The sequence below is a fragment of the Solea solea genome, chromosome 6 (genome assembly GCF_958295425.1).
Source record: "Solea solea chromosome 6, fSolSol10.1, whole genome shotgun sequence".
NCBI lineage: Eukaryota > Metazoa > Chordata > Actinopteri > Pleuronectiformes > Soleidae > Solea > Solea solea.
In genome coordinates, this window is record NC_081139.1 from 13984559 (window position 1) to 13995133 (window position 10575).

General features: G+C 39.0%; 1 protein-coding gene across 5 annotated transcripts in view; it reads left to right on the forward strand.

Annotated features, from left to right (window-relative positions):
* epha8 (eph receptor A8) overlaps positions 1–3951 on the forward strand; it is a 102888-nt gene extending 98937 nt beyond the window's left edge. For all 5 annotated transcript variants that reach the window (XM_058631596.1, XM_058631591.1, XM_058631592.1 and 2 more), the window contains one exon: positions 823–3951. In XM_058631596.1, coding sequence (XP_058487579.1) covers positions 823–937 — 115 coding nt within the window. In that variant the 3' untranslated portion in view covers positions 938–3951. The remainder of the gene's footprint in view (positions 1–822) is intronic.
* The last annotated feature ends 6624 nt before the right edge of the window (positions 3952–10575 follow it).

A 10575-nucleotide genomic window follows, 5' to 3' on the forward strand; every position in this document is an offset into this window, starting at 1 on the left:
GAGAGAAACACCGGGGATCAGGAGCATCGATAAACTCTAGGGAAGACAACAGAAGCCTGATTAACGGGGACAAAACACTTCAGGGTGGTGCTTTAAATCACAAAAGCAGAAAATTAGACAAAGACAGGTAGAACCTCTAGCAGAGACACAGGGTATGAGATACCACAACAAAACAGGGAATAATAAGAGTCCAAAAGAATGGCCAAATAACTCAGAGGGGAAGATCGTAACACCTGGAGCAACTAGAGGGCTTTTAATTTGAAATATCTACAGAAGCCCCACAGCCTCCTCTCTCTCTCTCCTCTTATTTCCTGTCTGTATCTACATAGATATTTGGATCAGCAGTAACTGAACTGTTTGGAGTACGAACACAACACTAACATAATACATCATCAGAGGATGCCAGCTGAATAAACACTGTTGCGTTCCACAATTTTTTGCGTTCACACATGCATTCACACAATTGTGTCCCAGAAGACCCCCCAAATGTGAACACGTCTGAAACTGATCTGTGAATAACTGACTTTCACACTAGCACACAGTTTTTGCGTGAGAGATAAAAGACACATCAGTGAAGTTAAAAGACTGTGTTTCCATCATTATAGAATTAATGCTGCACATTCAAGTGTCACATAAGTTAATTTGGTCAAATATACTTTGAAAGTATATCATATTTTTTACATAAATGACTCCACAGTAAATTTAACCCACCATTTAGAAATGCAAATGATTTGTTTAACTCCAATGCTTGATGTTAAGTCTTAAGGGTTTTTATTTAAGGGTAAAACCACACACTGAGACTTTTCTGCGTTTGCTGTGCAGGGACATCCAGAGGCTCGGTGTGACGCTGATGGGCCACCAGAAGAAGATCATGACCAGCGTCCAGCTGATGAGGGTGCAGGTCCTCAACAAGAGCGTGCCGTCTGTGCACGTATAACTCCGACCTCTGAGGTGTTCTTCCTCAAATCTAGAAAGCCAGGCTTCTATTTAAGTCTAGCCGGACTCCATGGGAAACAAAATGATTGGATAAAAGGGAAAAGAAGATGTTCGGGAACTTTGCAAGACTATTTAAAGTTTATTTCCTCAAGAGATTAAGGAACGCAACAAGAAAAGGATTGAAGTATGGAGCAAGTAAACATGACTTCTTAAGGACATGGGTGACATTTTTTTTCCCCCTTATCTGATTACATTTTCTGAATTTAAATGTCTTGTTTATAAAAGGAAAGACTGCCTTAATTATCACAGGTTATTTTAAAATGTTTGCCTACAAGATAATTTATCAATCGTGAATTTATGAGAGTAATATGATTTTCGGAAACTGGGCAACTGCAAGAGAATATGATGGTGTGACGTACAGGGTGGGGATGAGGGATGGGTGTACTGACAACACTCTGCCACCTCTCCTGTCGTGACAGCTTGAGGAGAGGGAGACTCAGAATTAAGCTCGAGTCAAACATCAAAAGAAAAAAAGGAGAAAAGTGAGATAGGGCTCACCCGGTTCACCCGACCGTTTCTGCTGTGGAGAAGACCTATATCACCACAGGCTATTAATACCATCAACAGGCACATTTCTCCAAGGTCCAGCCTTGATGAATGACCCCAGGAGAGCCCTGGAACCCTCTGCCCCGTCTGCGGCTGCACGGCGCTCAACTGCTGTACCAGGAAAAAAATGTATATAATTCAGTTACAGTGCACTTTATTCTACAATCTCTCTTTGTTGTGGCGGCTTTGCAGTTGTGTCACAAACTAGAACAAAAGTTAGATGTTGGGAGAAAAAAACACATCATATCAAATTCCTACAAATTGAAAAAAAAAAAGAAAAACACCAAGAGGAAAAAGAGATGAATGAAATTCAGTCGTGTTGTAAGTAACTCGGTCCATACCAATGTCCTTCACTGTAACAGTGACCTCAAAGGAAAATGTATTTGAATTAGATGTGTTTAGATATGCATACGAAATAATTTGGGCCGTTTCAAACACTATCATAAAAAATGTATCTGGTGCATTTGTACACTTGTGTTCGGGGGGGGGGGGGGGGGGGGCTGATTATTACGCGCTCTTATTTTAAATGTATTCCAGATTTGCTCTAATTTATAATACATTTCATACGGTATATTTCAAATGCATTTCAATTTACACTCCAACTCAGTTCCAACTTTGAGTGTTGAAAATGTGTTCTTTTTTTTAGCTACCCCTCACTCATTAGCACTAATGGTTACAATGAAGAATATGAGGTGAGCTGTTAAACCCTTTTTTGAAATGATTTTGTTCTTACATATCAGATATATTGTAATAGACAAAATAAATATATTGTCTAATATATAAGAATATTATGTTATCAAAGCCTGTCAGGCTTAATCAGCTTCAGAAAAAGAAATACATTTTGCAATGAATTCTGAAATGAATATCAAATACTGTATAAAATTGTCATTTCTGAATCTCAAGTTTTGTTATCATAGTTTAGTCATCAGCAAGTAGCTTTTACTAACTGATATATTGATTTGGCAGTTGATTTATAAAATGAGGCTAAAGCACAGGATGGCGCGGCGATGGAAATGCAGCGAGATGACGCAGAGGAGAAGAAGAACCAGGTTCTTTGGCCAAAGTCCTTTCTCCAGGGCAAAATGACCAAACTAGCTGTACAAACTGGTTATGTCAGCCATCACTGTTATTATCCTGGTGGTGCAGTTTGCCGTGGACACCTTCTGGATCCAGAATCTGCCCTGGGACAAGGACTGCACCCCCATTTACATTCAGTTCTTGAATTGAAATTAGTCACAGGTTTTTGAAAAAAATATAAAAATATTGATAAAGATTTGAAAAAAAAAAATTGCTAAATTCTGTTTTGACATAAAGCAGAATCTATTGACAGTGATTGTTAAAGTCTTCCACCAAGTGAACAGTGTTGGCTAAAGCCTCGAATAACTCAATAAGCCCTTTATATCACAATTTAGCCTAAAGCAGCCCACAACTGCCACTCCTGGAGAAGTATGAAGAATATTTTACCCCCAAATGTTAATCCTTAAATTCCCTTAAACATTAATCCCAATATTAATATGATGTGCATTGTTTTAGCCCTCTACCAAAATAGACATAATTAAGGCAGTGGCCCCAAGGTAGTGTTTCAGCATCTGCATAATATTTTTTTGCTGGGAGGGGTTTGTTACACCTGAAAGCTCTGTTACTCTCTGGGCAATCATGAACAAAATGCTCCACAAGCTTATTATTATTATTATTATTATTTGGAAGTTTTTTTCTTGCAATCCAGAGTTCATATTTGAACACATTTTTTACTGTGAATGCTGGAAATACAGTGCACATAAGCTACACAGACTGTAAAATAAAGTGTAACTTCTGATGCAATGTGACACTGTTTGCCTCATTGTTGATGAAGAAGGTCAAGATGAACATGTAAGTTGAATGTTAATATCTAAAGGCTCACTGAAATACATACTCAGCCCTGATTTCTACCCCACTCCTGTGCCATCGAGAGAATGTCTTTTCTTGTGCACCTCGGTAGGTTTTTGCTCTAGATGGTTGATGTCAGTTTTTATTAGACAGGAACCTCATATTTCTTATGTATTATAGTGACATTTCACGATTGCTTTCAATTTTTGTTTTCTTAGGGTGATTTTGAAGACACTGGACTTGAACTGGAAAAAAAACCCAACATATTTTATAAAGTTAGGATATGCTTTTGCTAGATGTATTGATTTATAATATATACAGCAAGTTCAGTCACTGGGAGGAAGAAGAAGAAGAAAAAACAAAACTACACCAAACGGATTTATTCACTCTTCATTGTTTATTCATGTTTATTTATTTTCCAAATAATACAACTCTGAGAGGGTTTTATTACAGTTGATGCATCATCCTTGTTGCTATGATAAATCATCAATGTGCAAACTGTCCATAAATACACAATAAAGGAACGTTTGTGTGTGACTGCAACAGTGATTTTCAGCCCATTTATTATACAACAGAGTGAAAATCCTGCCCTTCAGCTCCACCAGCTTTCACTTGTTAACGAATACTTCCCCCAAACCACATGGGAGCTGTAGCTGCTGAATGCAAACAAAATGATCATTGTGTTATGATTGTTTCATCGCTGTACTGATGAATATTATGTTAATGATGGAACGTAAAAGATGGCACTAATTGTTGCAAATCTACAACTTATGAAGCATGTTAGTTCTTTGTTTTGGTTTTCTTGTCCAAAAACTGCCCAGAGCAACCCTTTAGGCAACAAGCTGCACAAACGCAACTGACATTGTGTTTTCTCAGGAAATAGTAAGACCACTTTCTGTGTATTAGGATGGACAAGAATGTGACAAAAAAAACAAACGTGAAATGAAAATACCTTGATGCGTAAACTGCACAGTTATCCTCCGACTCTGAAAGTCATATGATGTGACCTTGGCATTAGAGGATGGGACATGGATTGAACTAAAAATCCAAATGAGATGCCATTTAACTTTTTCCAAAAGATGGCTTCACAGTCAAAACAAGAACATTTCTCTACCTGTAGGTACACGTTTGGAAAATGTTCCCTCGTTAATACAATATTGGGCTGGGAATAACAGAAATGTACCATTTGACTCCCAGAAAGGCTACAAAGTGAGTAAAATCACAAGCAGGAGCACAATTTGTACACAAAGGCTACAGACAAACACATTTAAAAATTCCTTTTAAAATGTAAAAAAAAGAAAATGTTCCTTAGAAATGTTATTTGCATTAGCACTGCACAGTTTATGTGCATGTTTGCATTCTTCTACCAAATACATTAACTTTTTATTCATTTAAAAAAATGGTTAAAATGCAATTATTGAGTGAAAAATGATTGGTCACGTTTGTGCACCATAGTATTGTAAAGGGTTACTCAATCAAAGGTACACATTTTTCTTTCAAAAACCCCAGCGACAAGCATTTGTTCCCCTTTAGGTACACATCTATTTTTGAGTGTGCATCACAGTGATGGATGGTAAAGCCTTTAAGTTCAAGATTATTTTTTTATTACTTATTTGATGCTAAAAACAGCTGAGCTGTCATGTTTGACTAAGAGTGACTCACAATCGGTCAAGTTTGACTTAAATCTCACGGCTCTACTCTACGATCGTTAGAGCATGGACTCTGGCTCCAAATGAGGTCACAAGAAACACAGTCACTGGTGATTGGTGGAGTCTAAAACTGAGAGAAAGTGAAGGTAATGGAGTAAGTAGGGAACTTGTGATGGTCTGGTTTTTTGGTTGTATTTTTGGGCCACTGTTTTTCTTTGTTTGGTTTCTTCTCTTTCTCCTGCAGATCTGGAGAATGGCAGAGGCGGAGCTGACCTACTTTCTCTGGAGTGCAATGAGGCTCACCTGGCTGCAATCCACACACCTGACTCCTATCAACTCCTCACCCTACCTACAGTATATAAACCAGCCACTCCAGTGCAGAAGTCTTTAGTTTTTCTTAAAATAAAACTTTTGGGTCAACACAGTCCTCAACTTAATACAGTTAAAAAGCTAAACAAGAAGACATTTAAAATGTTTCATTTTTTTGCTTTTGTAACAAGCACTTTTTATATTGAGAACTGAATCCAGCACTAGAATATACAACAATGATTCCTCTTAAACTAAACAAGACTAAACAGAAACTCTATTCATTTATTGATTCCCTGATGCATCCCTGATGTTTCCCAGTGTGTGTTTTCCTGAAATCCACAAGCGTGTGCTTCTGCACACATGGACCTTCAAAAAGGCTTTGGTGGGAGATTCACTGTAGGAGTGGTGCATCATGAGCCTCGTGCTTCACATGGTCCAAAGGTCTTTTGTAATGAATATTTTTCACGTGTGCAGCAACGGGCAGAGCTGCAGGAGTATTCGTCTAAGACACATCTCTGACAAAGCAAACCATCGCTACTCTCTCTGGTTTGGGCCATATACACGGAGCATATTTATATTCACCCCGAGGTGTTTGATCAGGAGTCCATCGGAACTTTGTGGTGCCATTATGCTCACTCTGCAACATGGGTTGAAAACAATTGACTTTGACATCCCTAAATTCTCATTGCTGAGTTTTTGAGTAAATTGCTTTGTGCGTGCGTGTGTGTGTGTGTGTGTGTCTGCGTGAATGAGGCCTGACCTGGCTCTGAAACATCATTTCAGGCTCAGCCTGAATAGGGAATGAGCCTGATGATTCTATGTCTGAGTAATTGTCCTTTCCTTCACCTTAGGAAGGCTGTTAGGAGATAATCCTCTCCTTGGTGAAACAAGACCTAACACAACATCATTAATCTCATTACCAAGGCCGTGTTGCTTTGTTGCCATCAAGTCCCACGCCCAATTATCAGCTGCAGCCTTGTCCCCAAGACGACACAAAGCCCCCCATCACTAATGACAATCTACACTGTCCCCTGACTGACTTCTCTGAGAACTGTGGCCATAGCTATTAGTATCTGTGGTCAGGAACACTCTGGTATGTCCGTATCCTTGTGCCGCCTGTATATTCTGTGGTCGACTGTGAAATGAGCATAAAGCCAGCAATAATGCACGGATTTGTCGTCTCTTATCGCCTCACAACGGGCCCAAACCAGACAATACCAACAGATTTAAACACTTTCTATAAGGATTTAAACACTCAAGTATTTAATGTCATGCTGGCAATAATATAAATTCATTAACACGACTTCAGATCAGTGTATTATTATTTGTCAGAATTGGGAATAAAATAAGCCGAGCAAATGAATCACCAGCTGGATTTTATTGCGTCGACCTGCTGCCGTTGAAAACTAAATATGATTAATAAGTCACTCAAGAAAAACAATGCTCTGTGTTCAATAGCAAACTGTTGTATAAGCCTGAGGCTCTTGGTTCAGCATGAGGCCACTCTGCCTTTACAAAGTAAAGAGCAATAACATGGAGGCAAAGAAATTAATGATCTCTGGGAATGTTTAAAAGAGGGACAGAGGTTTTATTTCTACCAGATAAAATACCAGCCGTCATTGTGTTTATATGGTTTTAAGTATACTGATTTCTGCCGAGTTGAAATAAACAAGGATACAAAGTCAATTGATGCATTCTTCAAATAAACTGGTGGTGATCTTAACAGCTATTTGTGTGTTAATTACATTCCAAATCAAACAGAGAAGTCTGACTGAAGGACTGACTTTTTCCCCTTTCAACATGTATTACAAGATAATACCACACGTGACAACAGTCTGATCCCATCCTTTTTATTTGACGTGACCAAATGATACCCTGGGCTATCACAGAGTTTTTTTTTATTAAGAGTTGTTATGCATATTAACCCCCTCAAAAATGACTGTAAAGCTTCAGATAATTATAATTATAATTATAGATCTGAAGGATAACAGTAGGTACCGTTTCGGCCCCTGCCATTTATGCCGGGGCCCTAATAAAGGCTAAATAACAGAAGCGGTGATTGTCACAGCACACAGCAAAACAGAAAATATTGTCCATGCATGCATCATTTTGCACAAACTATTATCTTGTGCATATATTCGTGACTTAATGACGCTGCTCTGTAAATATGCCATATATAATTCAGGAGGTACACACTAACTGACGAATGAAATCAATTTTAAAAGAAACACGTCTCAACATTTAGTGCTGAGTCTTAAAGATTGTGTTTCAGTGTCACAGGGTGCAGATGTGGTCAGGTCAACACAGGGGAAGATAGACTAGGAGGAAAGAGTCTGTTGAATCTTTCCTTCACTGTGCTCTTTAAGTGTCACCAACATAAGTGTTTACCTAATAACATATTTATGCAGAAGAATGAATAATAATCACTGTGTAAATGTTTGCCACATGGTAACAGATAACACCAGTCCAATTATTTGTGTGGTTGCTCAGAATGAATTGCATGAAGTCATTTTATTAATATGAAGATTTCAATCAGACTCCACTTTTGGATGCTAGGGCTAAAATACTGGGCTAAAATAGAGTTCAATAATTGGACACGGAAGTCAAGTCATTGAATAGATAGGTATAAATCCTATATTGTGCCACTTTAAAGCAATTTTCTCTTTGTGTACCTGACCATCTATGACAGTTTAATTGGTCCATAGCACATATCTATAGCTACTATCATTAACTCTGCAATATATACTTTGCTTTAATATTATCGGTCTGAAATTAAGCTTTGATGTCCACCACTGAATGTAGATAATCAATAAAACAGAAGAAACGGAATCCTTAAGACAGAATATAAACTCTTGACAGTCCCAGAGATACTAGCCCAATTTCCCAATCAGTTGAGGAAAAAGACGACGGCCTGCTGATTTTGTTTGGGTTGCGTTCGTGTTCGTGGAGCAGTAACAAGAAGATATGAAGATGTGTACTCATCAAAAGATCTTCAGAAGGGTAGTGTTGGCCCTGTGATATTGATAAAGCAGAGGCTTACGTTTAATCAATAATTAAAAGCTACTCTCTTGAAACTTTTTAATTAACAATGGATCAAACGAGAGCAGCGCGGCGAGGTTGTGACTAACACTGGTGCCTTACAGCAAAAGAACGCTCTGTTTGACTCTGGCTTCCTCTCGCAGTCTAAAGACACGCAGACTGGGAAACTCTAAGGCCCACATCACACTGTATGGATAGGTGCGGTGCTTTATAGCTGTGGCGTGTCTCTCTTTTCATTTCAGCACACATGAGCTAAGAGACTGTTCACATGTGTGACCCATGCGGCTCTTTTTGGTTATAGGCTCTTTTCTATTTTTCACAGGAGCTGCGCTCGGCTCACTGCAGGAACATCCGCCGAAAATTGTCTTTCTTCAGTTTCAGAGCATGTCCTGTTCCGCTTTCAAAATAAAAGCACTGAAGCGTTTTCCCTGAGTCATTCCATGATTCCATTCAAAGTTTGATTGTGAAATATTATGTGCAGCACCGAGTACAGAGGAGAATTTAGAATATTTCAAAGTACGGGTATATTTAACGATTTTCAAAGGCAAATTCTAGGTAAAAGAGTGTGAGTGATAGACATGCTTGAGATGCAGTAGATCAGCACTGATGCCCTTACGCACTGCAACGCATCTGTGTGAACCCCGGCCTTAGGTGCAATCCCATTTCCCCTCTTGTCCTTTCACTTAGCTCACCTCCCTTTTGCACATTAACTTGCAGGCTTCAGGTGGAGGTAGACGGGTAGGGTGGAGTGCGAAGGTTAACTAGTCCTTCAAACTTTTCAGGGGCACACTTTAAACAGAGGACTATGAGATTTTTCCCAGATTAACCCGTTTCTTGTAACATCAAGTGCCCTCAGGTGCTTTTCTGACATGTCAGGCCGACATAATCACGTATCAGGTCCCTGAAGGGGTGTCTCATTTTCTCAGAGCTCAATTTTGACCACTACTCTTTGTAACTCAGTTCCAGAGCCAAGGGGTAAAAATGAGAAATGGGATTGGGCCTAACAAAAATGGTTGTTTGTCTTTGTATGTTGTCCTTGTGTCAGACTGGTGACCTGTCCAGGGAGTACACTGCCTCTTGTCCAATTTCAGCTGAGACTGGCTCCAGCTTTTCCTGTGACCCTCAAAAGATAAGCTTTACAATGGGTGGATGGATGGTTCAAATGACTGTGTAATGTGATGTGACTTCCTCATGATGAACGTTAAATAGAATTATCACCCAATTCTGTAGTTCCTCTATGGACCATAATAATTGATTTTAATGTATTTCTTTGGTTCTTTGGTTCTGAGGCCTGAGAACAAGAATCTAGACCAGTTTTTAGTTAAACTCATTTTAAGACGGAAGAAATAGTAGCTAAAATGTGATAAATGGTGCATTACACACTCATTCACCTATCCACCCATTTCTGCTCACATGGCAGCAGACTAATCACTATCCCCAACAGTAAATGCCTCCAAGTCTTTCTGGGGACTCCTGAGGTGTTGTCAGGTCAGCTTGAGTTTATATTCTGATCCCTCCAGCTTGTTTGAGGTCTCCTCCCAGTCTGCCTGAAATAACTCCACCGGGAGACATCTGGCTGACATCTTGATCAGCTGCTGAGCTGCCTCACCTGGAGCAGCCACTCATCTCATCTGATCCACCGCGCAAATTAAAGTCACTTCTACAACTGTATCTGCAGTTAATCTGTCATTTAATCTTACAGTTACAACCACTATAGTTCAGCAGGGCTTTCCTGCATGGTCAGCGCTTTGGTATAATACTGTATTGTGTGTGTGTGTGTATATATATATGTATATATACATATATATATGTATATATATATAGATATAGATATAGATATATATATAGATATATATATGTATGCACAGTCAATCTTACAACTTGCACCAAATTAATAAACATCCAAATGTTTCCAAACAAACCAACAACTTTATTTAGGTCAGATATAATCTGTAATGTAACTTTTCAGTTATGTAACTTAAAAAAAAGAAGCTTCCTCCATATTCTCCCACTAATAAAGGTCGAGTTTCTTACTGTTGTGGACAGAGTCCAGATCATGGGATTCCTTGTTAATCAGGAGATTAGTGCAGCTGAGAACAATCAGTGTGATTGGGAGGCGAGGTTATATAGGCAGGTGGTAGTTTCCTTGCTCAGTTGCTTTGTTTGTCAT